Source organism: Epargyreus clarus, unplaced genomic scaffold (genome assembly GCF_041222505.1).
Source record: "Epargyreus clarus isolate Ecla_fem2 unplaced genomic scaffold, WU_Ecla_fem_2.2 ptg000032l, whole genome shotgun sequence".
NCBI classification, from domain to species: Eukaryota; Metazoa; Arthropoda; class Insecta; order Lepidoptera; family Hesperiidae; genus Epargyreus; species Epargyreus clarus.
Genome location: NW_027332237.1, coordinates 10,986,071 through 11,005,009, shown reverse-complemented (window position 1 = coordinate 11,005,009; position 18,939 = coordinate 10,986,071). Strand labels below are relative to the sequence as shown.

Genomic DNA, 18,939 nt, shown 5'->3' with positions numbered 1-18,939 from the left:
TTGTCCCTGTAGTTCCGGGACCAGAATAGGGCTACGGTATCCCCTGCCTGTCGTAAGAGGCGACTAAAAGGGGCTTCCGGGGTTGCGGGCGGCAAGAGTGGGAGCTCAAACCGCCCGGCCAGCAACCCCGGGAAGGACGGCGGTATGTGTGGTCGCATACCGTCGTGTACAACAGACGGTGCGGCGAGCGGCATGCTCACCTGGACGGAGCCCGACGGGGCAACGCGCTAAGAGGACTCCGGTTGCGTTCCTCTGGAGATCCCGGAGTCCTTTACGCAGCGCCGAGGACGGCCACCGGGGGGGTTTTAGTGCGGTAAGAATCCCACATAACTCTGTGTCGCTCCCACGGCACCGGGTACCTTTCGAAGGTTTCCCCCTCGAAAACAAAAAAAAAAAAAAAAGGTCTTGAATCCTAAACCACAACAAAGACCAAATTATTTAAGATCATTTATTTTTCATCTCAAGTCATGTTTATCTTCATCATTCAAGTTTGTATACATTGCATCAATACAGAACCCATATATAAGACGCATTCATTAATATTGTAGTCAGTAGGTGACGGACCTTTGAGGAAAATGGATCAGACGAGAGTGATTTGTATAGTTTTATGTTGTTTTGTGTGTGTGTATGCATATAATGAGCCGGTTACATCGAAAACAGGTTAGTTATAGCGATTTACAACACAATGCAATACTAGGAAATATAAATCTTTGGAGTTAGAATGTTTGAAAGTAAAATGACCACAGACTAATAGTAAGCAGAGTGCTTCCATGCCGCTAATATTTTTGTAAGAACTGTACTTCAATATTACTGATCAGTATAGGGTCTCTGTTCTAATCTGCCTAATCTCTAATTCTCACATGTGCCTATGTTCGTACCCTGTAGGTTCGCTCTATACTTTCTAGTCATTCTGAAAAAAGTACACTTTCACAAAACAAAGAAAAAGAAAGAAATAATAAGTTTGGCCATACAACGTGGCAACGCGGCCAGCATTCTTGGGACTCTACCGGGAGGCAGTGATTTGGACTCATTGTTTTATATTTAATTTTTTATATTTCCTTAAGTTTTAATATTTCTTTTTTTGTTTAAATTATATTTTTTGTATATATTGTATATAGATTTATAGTTTGTAAATAGTTAGATAGATTATATTTTGTAAATTTAATTAATTGTGATAAAAATAAATGATTATTAAAAAGTAAAACAAAACAAAACTTTATATTGTTGCTTTTATACTAAAGAAATTTTTAGACGACATGTGAGCATTGAATCGATGTCCCCAATACATATTTTTAATCATAAATCTAAGGTTACATAGTCACCGTCACCCATCTGTGACTTGCTCCAAATACAGAAATGGATATAAATTAGATCATAAATTCGGCGCTACCTTGTCCAGTAACAAGGAACGCTTCCTACATTTTAAGTGACGATGCCTTACAACCATCAAATCAGAATGCAACTAGACCAATATCAAGTTTATAATATTACGAGCTTTTGCCCGCGGCTTCGCTCGCATTATAAAGTAAAATTTTCATCCCCTATTTGATCCCCTTGGGGTAGTATTGATCAGAATCCTTTCTTAGCGGATGCCTACGACATAACACCTACCTGCATGCCAAATTTCAGCCCGATCAATCCAGTGGTTTGGGCTGTGCGTTGATAGATTACTATGTCAGTCAGTCACATTTGAGTTATATATATTTAGATGATATCTATTAAGCTTACTCCATATAAAATAGACATTGTATTTGAAGTCGATCACTCATGCGGTATTCTTGCAAACTAATTTGCAACGCCTTACTTTAAATAAGTGCCTTACCATGCTCTTTACATAAAAATATTGAAGTTAGAACCCTTTGTGGTTCGACTCCGGTGTCACCACCGTCACACCTATTTCTATCATAACAGCAGTGTTAAGCGCTGCTGTATTCCGGTCTGAAGGGTGTGGTAAGGGAGACACTCTTTACCAAGCCATTCCAGTCTAATCCGCAAGGGTAGCGGCGCATCTATGGCTGACCTCAGGTAGGAATCTTATCTGGGGTTGATAACAAATGTCCATGGGCGGCAGTATCTAGTCACTAAACAGATGGACTCCATGCTCGTTTGCTAAAAAAATAATTTAGTTAAACGGTGAATCAAGTCGAATAATTTTCATACTTGACACAATGCTCTCCTCAGAAACGCGAAAGCAACCAGTATCCGAGTCATATGGGGGTTATTTCGTGGGTGTGTTCAACAAGACGAGGCGGGGCCGGCTGATTGAGACCTACCGAGGGATTCGGTACGCTGAGCCACCGGTTGGGGAACTTAGGTTTCAGGTAAGCAAATATAAACTAACAATTGACAATTTTAACTAAACAACCTTTTTTGAGCAATTATAGCCTAGTGGATGAAATTCGAACGAGGGGTCCAAGGTTCAAATCCGAGGCACCTTATAAACGTATTAGAAATTAATTATTAGTTTGTTATAGTCCGCGCCAAACTTCTAGTCTGCTCTGAATATAGAAACGAGTCGCGTCGCAACAGCAACTTGTAGATATTAGCGGGACGAAGATAGCACGGAACCCCCCCGGCACCCTCTTAGCCCGCTCTCGCCCGCGGGTACATAGCTGTGTTAGTGTGCCCTTGCTGTTGCTACAGAGTATATGCTTGTAGTTGTGTTCGACCTCATTGGTTCTCTGACTACACCTGCGCGCAACAACTTCAGAGCGGACTAGCAGTTTGGCGCGGACTCTACTTGTTTTAACGGCAAATCTTTATGGATTGGATGATGACCAATGTAATTCCTTCGAACCCAACTAAATCTCTCTTTTGTTTGGTGATAATATTCTTGATACAGCTGCTTGATGCAACTACCAGTTACAGTCAAACCAATATTCTTTTAAATAATTTCAGCCACCAAGGCTGATTTACAACTACAGAGATCCAGTGGACGCGACCAAAGATGGTCCAGCGTGTCCAATACGAGCCTCTCCGGGATACTATGTGGATGAGGACTGCCTTAGGATCAATGTGTATACGCCAGCTGATCGTGACAAGTGGGTATCCCTGGTTGCTGGCAATTAAGGAAGGTATAAGAGGGCCGCAAAGAGTCACGAAGTCTCAATAACAAAGAAAATATATCAAAGTGGGATTCTATTTCTATTCTACACCGTTCCACCGAAACAAAGAACTAATCACTAATCTTATCTGGCATTGATTACAGATGTCCATGGGCGGCAGTAGTCACTTACCATTAGGTTGACTGCGTGCTCGTCTGCTGCTCCTATATTATAAAATGGCAACACTACGATAGGTTTGGGGTAAAAACCCAGTTTTCAAACATTTATCTATTTTATTGCGACTTCACGATTTTTTGCGAACCCCTTATGCGTTCCTCACTTACCACCCACACTTTCGGAAGACTATAATGACCGTCCCAAACTCCCAAATGTAAATACCCTTCAACTGAAATACAAGAACTGCTTCAGAAATACGTGTAGCGTTTTCTTAACTTACCAAACTGGTTCTTCTTTCAAATATATTAAAGTTTTTTTTACTAAAATATTTGAAAAATATGTTCAGATCCAAGCGCTTGCCAGTGATCTTCTACATTCACCCCGGCGGCTTTTACTCCATGACGGGGCGCAGCGACCTCGCCGGCCCGCACTACCTGCTCGACCGGGACGTCGTACTTGTTACCATGAACTACAGGCTTGGGACTCTTGGTAAGCTTATGAGCTTAGTATATCTTCTTCTTCAATTAGTCCATCTCTTTCTAAAGTATTAAAGGTGACTAAGAATAAATTCAGATTATGGGCAGTAGCATTTTAACTAACTTGAAAAAAGAGGAGGTTCTGAATTCGAATGTATTCGTTTGCAAAGTTATCAATTTATTACTGTCTTTAAAACGCTTAGCAACGTGATAATTTAGAAGAGCCGTGTGTCCAGTATTGGAATCCTAAGTTATGACGAAGGGATAGACGATTCTCTTTCATTTCTGTAATACTGTTAGTGATCTGCGAAGTTAAGTACAATAGTATGATTCCATCCATGAGATGGGTCACCACTGAAAAATAAAATGCATGAGTAAGTATTAATATATTAATTTGTTAGCTTTTCCTTATTAAATATTACTGTACTTTATTGAAAGCCATCAAGGAGAAATGGTCAAGATTTTAAATCTTGATTTGCATTTAGACCTTAGATATAAAATTTTCGTTACTTTTTTAATGTTCTTCACTCTCTTCCAGGCTTCATCAGCACGGGTGATGCTTTAGCTCCAGGCAACCTCGGCTTCAAGGACCAGGTGGCCGCTCTAAAGTGGGTGCAGGAACACATCGGGGCCTTCGGAGGGGACCCCAAGCAGGTGACCATCGCGGGCTGCAGCGCCGGCTCTATCAGTGTCATGCTGCATATGATCTCACCTATGTCCAAAGGTAAGGGTTAAGAATGAAAAGAACGGAGAGGGTTAAGGTAAGTTAAGGGTTAAGAGTGAAAAGAGCTGTAGGCATTTGACTTTTAATACCAATCATGCCACTCATGACGTCATCATGCGATAGGATTTTTTTAACTGTCTTTTTTAGATATTTTCATTCATTTTGTACAAAACAAAATGATGAGAGTTATGACTCTCTCGACGGAATCCCCATGCGAGTTTGACAGCAGAGTTCCAGGTTCGATCTTCGACCGATTAAATAACCATAATGATGAATTTATATTGGGAATCTGGGTCTGGGTGTTTGTTTTTGTGTATGTGCATTAACCATACCTCCTTCGACGTAAAGAATCCTAGTACGGTGATAAGAGTGTCGAAAGGAAATGAAGGTACCCTTTGTGTTTCGACTCCGACGGCACCACCGCCACAACTACTTCTGCCTCATAACAGCACCGTTAGACGCTGCTGTGTTATAGTTTGAAGAGTGTGGTAAAGTAGAAATACTTTTCCGAGGCGTTCCAGCTTAGTCCTCAGGGGTAGTGGCGCAGTCTATGGCCGACCTCAGGTACGAGTAGTAATATCTAATCATATGTGGGGTTGATTACATATGTCCTTGGGCGGCAGTAGCCACTTACATCAGGTGGACTGCATGCTCGTCTGCTACTCCGATATTATAAAAAAATAGAAAAAAGGGTTTTAAAAGCTACATAACTTGATATCCAAGAGACTGAATATCCTTCTGACCGCCGGCTCCACTTTTATTTTCTTCAAGGTCTATTTCATCGAGGTATAGCCATGAGCGGCTCTGCGACACTGAAGATCCCGAACCCAACCCACCAGCGCCATCTAGCGGTGAAGCAGGCGGCTTACCTCAACTGTTCTACAGACACCACCAAGGCCATGATCGACTGCTTGAAGACTAAGGATTGGAGAGATATTGGAAGGTCACGACCTATTTATAATGTAAGGGTTTCTGTTATAAAAATTGGATATGAAACGACCATTTTAGTTTTCAGGACTGGCATTGCATCTATGTTCGGCTTCAGGTAGAACATGTTCACTTACCATCAAGTTGACTGCATGCTCGTTAATTTTATATCAAACTAGAGCAATGATAGCCTAGTGGTTAAGAAACTCGGCCTCTCGATCGAGGGGTTCGAGGTTCAAATCCCATGCACGCACTTTTGATTTTTCGTAATTATGTGCGTATTAGAAATAAATTATTATTATCACTTGCTAAAACGGTGAAGGAAAACATCGGGAGGAAACCTGCATACTTGAGAAATTTATAAAAAAAATCTCAAAGGTATGTGAAGACTACCAATACGCACTTGGCCAGCGTGATGGACTATGGCCTAAACCTTCTCATTCTGAGAAGGGACCCGTGCCCAGTAGTGGGACAATAGTGGTAGTGGGTTGATGATGATGATGATGATATCAAACTGTGGTCTACATAGTCTAGAAAATTCGTAAGACCATCAGGATTCTAGTCTAGAAGTCCTCTATGTCTTCCATTCAAGAAATTAAATTCAAACGAAACTTGTGATTCGCCTTTGATCTTATGGGCTCATCATATCTAGAGAAATTTCTTGAATCAATTCGGAAACTAAAGCCAAAATAAACAAGTAAATAAAATGGCGTTCTGAGTTAGAAGTCTAATACGTATGCAAAATAAAGTAATTAAATATGTACTTACTTTGTTATCAGAGAATGTTACTTAACGGATATGTTTTGGGGAGAATTTACATAAAATAGTAGTTATAAAAACATAAATTTCTAAATAACCTGTTATTGATTAAAAACAATGATTCCATTACATTAAACACGTGATCTATTTTGGGTACTATCACCACGCCTATTCCTGCTTAATATGTATGCCTAGTAGAGTTGAGGTATCTCTTGCCGCTCATGGCCATTTGTAATCAAATCCACGTAGAACAGAGGTCAATATGTTACCACTCCTGAGAACTAAGATGGCTGCCTCTATTAGTAACTTTCTTTTTGCTCCATTTCTTGCACAAAACAGTTCCAAAAGCGTGTCAGAAGCGGACTGACAGTCGCGCATGTACGCGCCCGAGTCCCCCCGAGATAACGTGTCGGTGAGCGGTGTCTATGTAGCGTTGCTCGAGGTTGCTTTGTATGAAGATTGCCTTCTGTTCGTTTTTATTTTGTGCTTTAAAGTAAGTGATTATATGGCAGATAAAACGGTGACTTCTGAAGTACCTCCAGCTCCACATGTTCCATTTGGTTAGTTTATCATTGTAGATAACATTTATTTTTAAGATATGCGTTATGAGTTTTTTTCATAACGAAACACCTTGGGAAGTGGCTGTAGATATATTGTTGTTGAAAAATTTACTTTTGATTAGGTTTGGTTTATAAAAACATAACATTTGGTTATTTTTATACATTATTTCCAGGAATTTGGTTTCGACCCCCTGGGTATCTACACTCCGGTGGTGGAACCAGACTTCGGGCAGGAGCGCTTCTTGCCTATCCAGCCCATGGACGCCATCAGAGAGAACAAGATGCATGCGGTTCCTTTCATCATTGGCACTACCACTGATGAGTTCTTCTGGCTGGCTTATAGTGAGTTAAGGATATAGTGCTATAATGAGATGACATAGATGAGAATAGAAAGGTGATAAGTCGGTTAAGAATCCTTTATGGTTTGACTTCGAAGGCATCACCGCTTTACCAATTTCTGCCTGATAACAGCAGTGTTGAGCGCTTCTGTGTTCTGGTTTGATGGATGTGATAAGGCCTTTCCTGAGGGCTAGCTACGCACCGAAGGTCGTACTCAGGTCTCTAAACATATCTGGGGTTGATTATAGATGTCCATAGACGGCAGTGATTACCATCAGATGGAATTTGTTATTTCCACATTGTTGGTTGTGTGTTTTTATATTTTGTAAAAAATTATCATCATTTTTCCTAATCGCCCCAAAAATTTTAACGTCAACGTTTCAATTTCATATAATGATTATATCTGCATACATCGCCATCGTCTAGAATTCTAGATTATTCAGATATGATTGACATCTATATTTTCTTACAGACCCACTCCGCAACGAAACTCTTCGCAAGCAATTCAACGAGGACTGGGACCGCGTAGCACCGATCTCGTTCATGCTGCCACGAGACAAGCCGTACCCAGCTGTACGGAGGCTGAAGGAGGAGTATCTTCATAACCGAACCCTTGCTGATGATGACGCGAGCGCTAAGGCACTGGGGCGGCTGTATGCTGATAGTATTACGAGTTTTCCTATACACAGGTGGGGTTATTTATAGAACTAGTTTTTTGTCCGCGGCTTCGCCCGCGTTTAAAAGAAAATAATATAACATATTAACATACATAAAACTGAAAATACGTACCTTCAACTTTGCTAAAGATCATCACTTGATCAAATTCATAGTTTACGACTCAATCCTTACTAATATCGATTAAAATAATCAATGTTTTGGGTCCAAAAGATCGATTCTAAGATTAATCGATCTTAGATCGCCATCCCTAGTTCCCGTGGGATTTCCGGGATAAAAACTATCCTATGTCCTTTCTCGGGTCTCAGACTATCTTTGAACAAAATTTCATTAAAATCGGATCAGTGGTCTAGGCGTGAAGAAGAGACAACCAGACAGACAGACAGGCAGACAGACAGACAGACAGACAGACAGACAGGCAGAGTTACTTTCGGATTTATAATATTAGTAAGGATTTACTGTATAATTTTATATCTTCTATAGACAACATGAAGATAAAATAAAACAGTGATAGCCGTACGGTTTAAATCTCGGCGCTTAATTAATCACTTACGTCTGATGTTTGAAAAATTATGTGCGTATTAGAATTTAAAACCTGAGATATCTTAAAAAAAAGTTTTTAAAGGTATGTGAAGTCTACCAATTCGCACTTTTTTATATTTAACCTAACGTTAAGGCAGATGGGCTACCTGCTGGCAAGCTGTTACCGTCGCCTATGGACATTTGCAACACCAGAGGAGTCGCTAATGCATCGCCGGCTTTAAAGGAGAGCTCATTTTACACCCCTCTTGAAGAGCCCCATGTTTTTTTTTATAATATAGGAGTAGCAGACGAGCATGCAGTCCACCTGATGGTAAGTGGCTACTGCCGCCCATGGACATCTGTAATCAACCCCAGAGAGGATTAGATATTCCTACCTGAGGTCGGCCACAGATGCGCCACTACCCCTGTGGACTAAGCTGGAACGCCTCGGAAAAGTATTTCTCCCTTACCACACCCTTCAAAACGGAACACAGCAGAGCCTAATACTGCTGTTATTAGGCAGAAATAGGTGTGGCGGTGGTGCCGCCGGAGTCAAACCACAAAGGGTTCTACCACCTTCAACCTGTCATTCACCTGTCATAGTCCTGAGGGAATACCTCAGGAAGAAGTTCATTTTGCTCATATTACACGTACGCGGCAAAAATACTATACCTCACATGTGTTTAATTTATTCTTGAATATTTTTACAGGATGGCAAACTTAATGTGTCGTCATTCGCCACAACCAGTTTACTACTATGAGTTCGCACACGTCGGCAACCACAGCCACTATGAAGCCCGTGATACTAAGAAACCTGTTGGTAAGGTTTTTGAAGCTTTTTCATTCGTGTGTTTCAATATGTAGCTAGTAGGTACCGTCGAAATTAATCCAGTATTTTTTTAATTTATCGATAAACGCAGTGGTAGCCTTAGTGGTTGACTTTTGGGGGTCCAAAGTACAAATCTCAGGTACGCTAGGCACCTCTGATTCTTCTAAGCTATATGCACATACGCACATATAGATATAATGAATGAATTATCAAAACGTTGTAAGAAGATATCGTGAGGAAATTTGATATACGCGTAACTTATACTCATGGGTTCTTTAAGAGATTAGAGATGTGAAGTCTACGAAACCGTATTTGACTAACACCACATCCTATGGCCTATACCCCTCATACTCTGAAAAGATGCGTATCCAGCAATGGAACAATACATGACTGCATAACTCTAGAAGATTAGTTATTTCATGAGCACAGTATCATTACAAAGTGCCTGTATAAACTAAATAGCAATATATACAATATATGAATAATTCATCTATTATTTTGTGAATACGTCGTCGTTACAAAGTGCCTGCCAGAACTAAATAGCAATTTATTCTAGCGTCGGCTCACCATGATGACCTGATCTACTTGTTCACGCTGAGCTACCGTTTCCCGGAGATCCCCGTAGACGACAGCCGGGACTCCAAGATGGTGGACATCATGACCGCTGTGTGGTACAACTTCGCTAGATATGGGTATGTCTGATCCTTGTTGGGTTACCCTTAAGTGTCTAATTCTACGCCTATTTTAAAGGTGATAGAGCCCTTTGTGGTTCGACTCCGGCGGCACCACCGCCACACCTATTTATGCCTACTAACAGCATTGTTAAGCGCTGCTGTGTTCTGGTTTGAAGGGTGTGGTAAGGGAGACTTACTTTTCCGAGGCGTTCTGGCTTAGTCCTCAAGGGTAGCGGCGCATCTGGGGCCAACCTCAAGTAGGAATCTAATCCTATCTGGTTGATTTCAGATGTCCATGGACGGCAGTAGCCACTTACCATCAGGTGGACTGCATGCTCGTCTGCTACTCCTATATTATATAAAAAATAATCTATGGCTGAACTCGGTAGGAAACTAATCCTTGATCCGGGTTGATTACAGATGTCCATGGACGACAGAAGCCGCTTACCATCAATTTCATGCTCGTTTGCTTCTTCAATAGTATAAAAAAACATACTAAACACACTCATTTTATCCTCCAGGGACCCGAACCCCCGAGGCGACACCCCCGAGCTGAGCGCGCTTCAGTGGCCACCCATGACTCCAGACAAACGTACCTACTTACGCATGGACCCGGCTCTCACCACACATGAAAATCTTTCTGAAGAACGCTTTGGTGTCTGGGAAGAACTATATCCAATACAATACTGATTAAATTAAGATATAGATATGCATACAAATTAATAAATGTATTGATAAAACTCCTTTTTTCTTTGTTTCTCACTCGCATCAAATAAGTTATAACTAACTAATAAGTAAGTTAAAATATGTTGGAATAAAAATCAATGTTTAAAAAAAGCAATAAAAAATAGTTAAACTCTTTTAAAAATTGTAATCATTAGATGGCGTTGCACCAATTTCAAGTCAAATAAGTTGCTATAAAAGTTTTAAGCATCAATTTAATAACGCCGTTTACATACCACTACAATATAAATATAGTTGCAATAATTATTAGCAGGTTCTAATCTAAGCATCTTAAATAAGCCAAGTAAATTGTGGATTAGCACACATTAGTCATTATTTAGAAGGTAGTAGAACCCTTTGTGGTTCGACTCCGGCGGCACCACCGCCACACCTATTTCTACCTTATAACAGCAGTGTTAGGCGCTGCTGTGTTCCGGTTTGAAGGGTGTGGTAAGGGAGACAGACTTTTCCGAGGCGTTCCAGCTTAGTACTCAGGGGTAGCGGCGCATCTGTGGCCGACCTCAGCTAGGAATATCTAATCCTATCTGAGGTTGATTACAAATGTCCATGGGCGGCAGTAGCTTACCATCAGGTGGACTGCATGCTCGTCTGCTACTCTTATATTATAAAAAAAAAAATAGTCATTATTATCCGAGTTTTGCCTACTACCTAAATAGCAATTTTTTGTAGATAAAGCATTGGATACATTGATTATTAATTGCTTAATGACGGACGTGTAAACGAAACTGAAAAACAAAATCAGAGCCAGTAATTGCTTTATTTTTGCGGTATGAATACAGCCTACTTGACCTACCTAAAACAGTCGGCAACATTGTCCTTGAAAATACATTTGTGCAAGAAAGAAATTAAACTGTAATATTTTTGTATAGAGTATAAATTCGGTTGGAACTGTCATTTATGCTAAGTCGCCCTGGCGCATGCGTAATTTTATTTACCTCCATCCCCTTCGAAAAAGTGATGTGACGTAATAACCAAAATTATCGATAAGTAATTCCCTATTATATTAGGTCGAAATAAACTTTAATTATTGTTAATAAAAGTAAGGCCATATATCGTATATCGTATAATAATGTACTTATTATTATTGATATAGTTTTGCAAAAGATCATTAACTTAATTTATTATTTATTTGCAATTATAAATTCATAAAATAAGACAATATTACATTTTATTTGTATTATTTAAAAAAACATAAAAATATAAGCCAATAATTAGTTAATACACATATTTTTTTGTATAACGTTATCTAATGAAACAAAATACAGTATTGTTTGGTAAATAGCCATTAGAAACTAAAAAGCAAGCAATTCTTTCTGTGGGGAGAGAGCAGCTAGTGTTAGTAACGCAGAAGGTTCATTGACCGGTCGCATGTATTGTTATTCGTTACGATAGCCATCGATAAACGGATCATAATACAGTATAACTATGATAGCTTATATCAATAAAGCTAAATCAACGTCCTTCAATTTATATTTCGATTTAAAAAAAGTTCGGATTTGTTTATTATGTACACATTGTGATTAATATTTAATTTTATTATTTTCAGAGTTTTCATTGTAATTTACGAGATTTTTTGACATTTTAATCAATGCTTCAAAGATTTTGCACGCAATATGTAGCATAATAGCTAGATAGTTAAAACACTAGTATTAGAAAAGTAATTGAAAATTTTTCGTAAAGGTGTCTGATGTCTACAAATTCGCACTTGGCAATGTCACTCCATTGAGTGACTGGAGAACCCTGCTTATTAGTGGGACAATAATGTATTGACGAAGAAAAAAGCAAATTTAATTCTTCAATATTATTTTATCGATATTGCTGCCGCCAGCACTGTATTCAACTCCCCTCCGGCCGGGAACGCGCTGCCGCCATGACACTTGAGCGCGCCCTACGCCGCTGTCACGTTCGGAAATAAATTTTTAGCGACATTTCATCACAAATATTGGCCTATATTACGTGGTAAAACACCTATAGTCGCCCAGACGTACACTGGACGCGACCATGTAAGTATCACTGTGAACTAACGTCAAATAAATCTATAAGAAATATATTTCGCGAAATTGTCATTGAGTGGTATTGATGTAGAAGCGACGACGTTCCGTTACCCCGTATCGTCAAATAAAATTTTATTACAATTATTTTTCCGAAATATTTAAAAGGATTTTTTACGTTTCAGTTTTTCACAAAAGGAAACAAAAAGGTTACAAGATGGATATTAACTGGTGGAGAACTCTCAGCATAGGTGATTATATTCTTGTATGTTTGTTTATGGTTTTTATGGAAAAAAACATCTGCATAACGTAAGTTGCGAATTATATTCAAAAGTAATGTTATTTATTTTTATTTTTTTTTTTAGACTTTTTTACTTTTGCTGAAATCTTGAAGTAATTTTAATCCTACAGTTTAATTTTTAAACGTCAATATTATTATTAGGGTGCCGCCACATACGTGGTTATGAGTATAACTACTTAGAAGATTATTTTTTACTAATTTATTTAATCTGGTAGATTCTAGTAGAATTTATCTAATCTAGTAGTATTTTTTGTTAATTACATATCCATTTACTTTATTTATATAAGTTGTCCTTGTTTTATAAATGTATTTCTCATCAAGTTAATTATTTATTGTTTACTTACATAACTTTATGTTAGCTTGCTACATTTTTAGATCCACAGTTCATTATTACTCAGCAAGTGTTATTTCGTTTATGAGTTGATTTATATTTGATAAAACAGATGGCGCTGTATGAAGGTTATATAAATTTTACATGCATTTTATAACTAGTTAATTAATGTAAAGTCTTATATCAAACTAAACGACTGTGCGAAGTTCGATTTATTGAAATATTTTGAAAATAATTTGCGACAACACGAAACGAATAAAACCGTGTGTTAATATGTAAATCAATGGCCTTATTGAATTCTGTTATAAAAAATGGCGCGCAAATCTTGAAATGTTTTGTAAAAACAGATTTGGAGCCGTAAACTTTTATTGAAATGTAAATATGCAGACAAGTCGTTGTTTACTGAATTAAATCTCAAGGATATATCAGTGTTACACATTCATGTATTCATGGGTTATCGTAAGTTGTTGTTCTGATCTTAAACTTCCTTTGTGTGGTTCTATTTTGAAATGTGGCCATTATTCTTACCGATAACCTAACTGAAAAGAATACATTATTGAATTGCAAAATAGCGTCATTGTCAATTTAAATCAAATCTGCTGCCTATTGTTCAGATTTAGGATGTTACCCAAGTTACTATAATATTTATTCAGAAATAAATAGCATTACCTATTTGTACAGATTTTCAATTCACACTAAAAGCTCAATAGTCTGGAGTAACACGAATGTCTACCTATAAATAACAGCTTTACGCATTGTTGTGTTATGGTTTCAAGGGTGCGGTAGGGGAAAAACATTTATGACGCATTCTAACTTTGTCCTCAGTAGTAAAACGAATTTGAGGCCGAACTCGGTTAGGATTTGAATTCTATCTGAATTTGATTACAGTCGTCTATGCGCGACGTTGGCCACTTACCATCAGATGGACTGCTTGCTCGTTTGCTACTATTATATTATATTATAAAGAAATCTAAATTATATAACATGACTGAGGATAGTTAGCCTTCTTTACTAGAATCACGTGATTCTAGAAAAGAAATAGTTAACTTATGATACGACCCCCTGATCTCCAGGTTCGGGCGACGGTTGCGAGCCCCGCGACGGCTGCGCGGCGGAGCGCATGTGGCGCAGCGCGTGCAACACGCTGGTGGCGCCCAACGCTGACGACGCCTGGAAGGAGATCGTCGAGGCCGCGCCACCTGACTCCATGTGGCACTCCCTGAGGAACTGCGTGGCGTATCAGGTATAATTGCTTGCGTACGGTTTTAGAAGATTGTACAGCGATCGTTCTTACGTAGATTTTGAGTTAGGGCCCTTTTATGTTCGTTATAATCTACGAAAAACTCTTTCATCGTGAGGTGAAAAATGAACGCGTGGAATCAGATTGAATTTGAATCTTCAGCTAATTAAGGATGATAGTAAAGTTGAGTTTTTCGTTTTTCGTTGAGAAACTAACCAGTCCAATCCAAATTCCTTTTTGATAATTCAAATTGAACCTCTAAATATTTCCTGCAAGCACAACGTGAAACTTGATTAACTGTATATCTAAATTACTATAACATACATTTTTATGATCAGTTTATAAATTGTTTAATTCCAGGCGGGGGTCTGGCAGAATCTTCTGATGAAAGGTATAGATGACGTCATGCATCCGGCCGCTTTCAAACTGGCTATCGTGCTTCGACATACACCATCCGAGCTGACCGTTAAACTTTTGTCGGATTTACTACCTTTGCATCCTCAATCTGTAAGTTCTGTATAGTATTTACGAACGCTCAGGACATTATGAGTCTCCATATCGAATTTGGATTTTATTCGATCCAATATGTGTCGAAAGTAGGTATGGGAAAAAAGTATAGAAATATTGAGTGGTAAAAAACTATATCTAAAAATTTCTTAATGTTTACCTAAAAGTATATCTGCAATTCCTATTTTGCCTAGATTGTCTACTACGAACAATAATTTTTATGAACAAAATTCCCGTAATCTAGACTTACCAAGTCTTTGACTTTGTATTCAATACGTTCACATACAAAAAAATAACTACATTTTGAACCTAATTAAAAATACTCTTACTTTTTTGCAGCAAGACCTTACAGCATACGTTCTATCTCTTTTAACTGACGATGAAGCGTGGTGCGGTAGCTGTGGCTCCGCGCCTGGCTCCGGCATACAACACGGAGTGATCACCTCTAGTAGCGCTCCTACTCCCTTACGAGACCTGCAGCTGTTTGGGGACTGTGAGCTGGCAGTACTAGCCGCCTCTAGAGAGGAGTACGATGCACATGCGAAGCTCGTCAGGGCGGAGTATGCGAAATTATCGAATGAAAACTATGTGGATTTGAGACTTAAGGTCAGATTTTGCCTTCTTATTATGTGTTGATACTTTTGTACTTATATCTCTTTGCTAAGTAAGAGGCTTCCCACCCATAGAATGCATAGCCAAGAGTACACTTTGGCAGCTTCATTGTGGTATTTATTATATTTTTATTTAGGGTACTTTTGAACGAATGTATTTTTAGAAAACAATGTTATGCACTTCGTCAATCTTGTGCGCAAAATATCTATCATCCATCTACATGTTTTCTTTATCCACAAATTTATGTATGAACGTGCATTTCTGTATCTTTGTTTATTCATTTATTCTTAATCGTCATGGTAAATGGCTTATTTCTCTATATTTTCCTGGAATTGTTACAGTAAACGTCATTATTATTAATCCTACAAAAATTCATTACAGATTCTTAACCAATTCTCTCAAATCCCAAAACTGTACAACACGATGGAATTCGAGTGTTTCGAGTCCGCCGCTCGCGAGAACGTTGACCGGGAGATCACCACCCTGCGGGAACACTTGCTAGCCGAGAGACATGACTAGGGGTGTAGCCAATGGGAATCAGATTTAGAAGAATCCTAAGCACACTTTGTTTATCGACGTTGCTGTAACTCTTAGAGCACATTTCCACAAGATGGTCGTTGTCTAAGCGTTCAAGCGGGAGTTAAGACCCAATCGCGCTTTGGTTAACGCTATTTTGCATAAACGGTAATAAATATACATGCGTTATATTGTAATCACATGTCTGGTTACAGTGTTAAAATATACAGGATAGATGCATAACCCGTAATATATTTATTTTCAAAGAGTTTATCTTAATCTTATTTACTTCATTGACAGTAATAGTATTTCGGTTCGAAATCGTATACGTATGATTGTCTAATCGTAGGCAGTGTTTAAATAACATTTTTAATGATATCAATAATTAAAAACATTATTTTTCGAGAAATATAGTCCATTTTGAAACTCGTTTGTGTTTTTAGAAAAGAAATAAAATTGTATATTTAATTTTTTTCACTTTCAAAACTATTAGCCATGTTCATCAGGGTAATATTTCACCAATTACTCAGTTATTACCGCGGACTATGCAAAAAAGGGCAAGACTTCTTGGAAACATCTTAAAGATACCTAATTATTACGGTAACGTTCGGTGCAAAGTTGTCAAAAAGGACTTCTACTAAATCTCATCCTCATTGTGTGTTTCCCAATGATCAATAAGACAATGGACTTCTTTAGTGTAAGTGTAGTGAAGATTCGACAGCAAAGCGATGGAGTCTCAAAATTTTAAGTGCTACTAAATAGCTAGATATAGTAATAGTATATAGTATAGTAATAAGATATTCGCTTGTCATTGATTTTCAATATTATTAGTTAAGGTTAAAGGTTCAATTATATTTACAAACATCAGTTTACAGATATTGAGCGTGCTCGACACAGTAAAATGTATTTTCGCTAAACTGAACCGAAAGGTATGGTCGATTTCTGACCGAAACCGAAACTTCGGCCAAAACCTATTTTTGGCCGTAACTTCAGATTGTCACTAAATAATACACATAATATACAAGAACGGTATTCTGTAAGCCACAGCACGTGTCTGGCACGTTCAATAGCTGTAGAAATAAAGAACCTTAATGTTGGAGCTGGGTTAAAACCGTAGGATTGAAATACTAGAGTAATTTAGCCATCCTGTTAAAATGGGGCAACATTATACAATGTACATCTATCTACACCATTTTCATGGCATGATATATGATGTCACTAATTCTTAAAACAGTGTGACCACTCATATTCAGTCGACGATTTCAGTCTGAGGGTCTTCCCGAGCTCCGACATGGCCCTAACTAACCTAAATATTGAAATTCAAAATTAATAACACCAAAGTATGCGTCAAGATCTGTTATAAAATTTATTGGTAACACGGTATATTTGTAAGTATTCGATAAGATAAGATGATTATCATGTTATAGCTGTATTATGTCTATGTCCCAATTAAATGCATTTCTTGGGGAAACTACAATAAAAAATACTTTATTATCTATTATAAATCTCATTCCGAAATATCGTATTATTTATGAATAATGTCACATTTATTGCTAAATCGGTTAAGACTATTAATACTTGTGATCTTAAAATATATTAAGATTTAAGCGCTTCAAGCGTAGATAATATTATACAATATGGTATGGCATAGTGTGGCGGCACCTTTATATTTTCTTGAATAGCTTGTTAAATAAACATAATGTTAGGTCTATCGACGTGTTTATTCATGTATTTTAAACGATATTTTTTAATGAAATGACGTCTTAAATTTCTTCAATAATTGGATAAAGAATAATAATCTAAGGAAGTAAATGTGCAATTTGAATTTCGTTTCAGCCAGAGACAAAGAGTAGAAGATTATAATGTTGCCAGTATTTGAAGTTAGTTTAAAATTCATTGTTCAATCGAATGACGTTTAATAATGGCGGGAATATAAAAAATATAGAAACCTATTTTTAATTTTAGCTTAAGGGGATTCATTCTTATTTAGCGTTTATCTTATAATTAAGTGTATATTAATATGGGGCAACAATTATGGTCTAAAGTGTAGAATAAAAATAGTATATTAACAAAAAAAATAAACTGCCACTGTAATAATATTTGAATTTATATTTTAGCAATTAATAAAAAGTTTGGCGTAATATACATTTAATTAGGTGTTTTCCTAGATATCTTATATTCATCTGACTGCCTATATTATTAAATAAAAATAATTCCTTAAAACTCTTAAACTGAATTTTATCTACATTTAAAATTTAAGCTATTTGCTAATACCATAGCTTAGTAAAGATTACTCACTCCTAACAAGAAAATGTACCCAGTTTTGAGAATTGAAATAGTTGCGTACAAAAGTTTTGCCACGTCTCCGTGCTAAAATGTCCCTAAAATATTTGAAATAATTATTTATTTATTATGTAAATTACGCAGTATTAGTTATTTATTCGTAAATTTTCTCTAAAAATGTTTTTATTTGATAAGAATTCAAAAAAAGAACTTACTAATAAGCCGTTTGTGGCTTCATTCAATTTCAAGGCGGCGAAGTATCTTTACTAATCTATGGCTAATACAGTTAAATAAGTAGCTTCGTAGTAACTTCTATTTTATGTAGCACACCTAGTGCATAAGCTTTCAGCTTGCTATAGTTTGCATGAAGTAATGTTATTGCTAGATATTTATGATAACCGCGTTTTTTTGCTTATAAAATTTGGCAAAAGCGAAATAATATTGTTATAACAGATGTAAGTGTTGTCAAATGTATGTTATCTGAGTTTAGTACACTTTCATACGCGTGAATATTATAATAAAATAAATAAAGTGTGATTATTTTATATATATGCGTTGTTTTATTTTATTTATCCCTTTGAAATAGGCCTATAGATAATAGTCCATTTTTTAATTGAAACTTACACGATTTAAAATAAATTTAAAGTATGCATGTATGTACGTATTATTAAGGAAAACATAAAACTCTGTAATAGAAATGATACGTTT

General features: G+C 37.4%; 1 protein-coding gene across 1 annotated transcript; it reads left to right on the top strand.

The window, feature by feature from the left end:
- The first annotated feature begins 528 nt into the window (after positions 1-528).
- LOC140754985 (carboxylic ester hydrolase-like) lies at positions 529-18,780 on the top strand. Its single transcript, XM_073090147.1, has 16 exons — positions 529-660; positions 2,182-2,321; positions 2,899-3,041; positions 3,568-3,710; positions 4,236-4,421; positions 5,193-5,383; positions 6,841-7,009; positions 7,479-7,695; positions 8,914-9,023; positions 9,589-9,724; positions 10,228-10,391; positions 12,627-12,692; positions 14,147-14,316; positions 14,674-14,820; positions 15,160-15,426; positions 15,814-18,780. Exons 1-16 carry the CDS (start codon positions 576-578, stop codon positions 15,949-15,951), a joined length of 2,472 nt encoding a protein of 823 aa, XP_072946248.1. The 5' UTR covers positions 529-575; the 3' UTR covers positions 15,952-18,780.
- The last annotated feature ends 159 nt before the right edge of the window (positions 18,781-18,939 follow it).

What these genes read in the sequence shown, in the direction of transcription:
- LOC140754985 (XM_073090147.1), top strand. Translation starts at nt 576, where the DNA reads ATGGATCAGACGAGAGTGATTTGTATAGTTTTATGTTGTTTTGTGTGT. An exon ending in ACGCCAGCTGATCGTGACAA is followed by an intron (nt 3,042 to 3,567) that starts GTGGGTATCCCT and finishes AAATATGTTCAG; the next exon opens with ATCCAAGCGCTTGCCAGTGA. An exon ending in ATGTGGATTTGAGACTTAAG is followed by an intron (nt 15,427 to 15,813) that starts GTCAGATTTTGC and finishes AATTCATTACAG; the next exon opens with ATTCTTAACCAATTCTCTCA.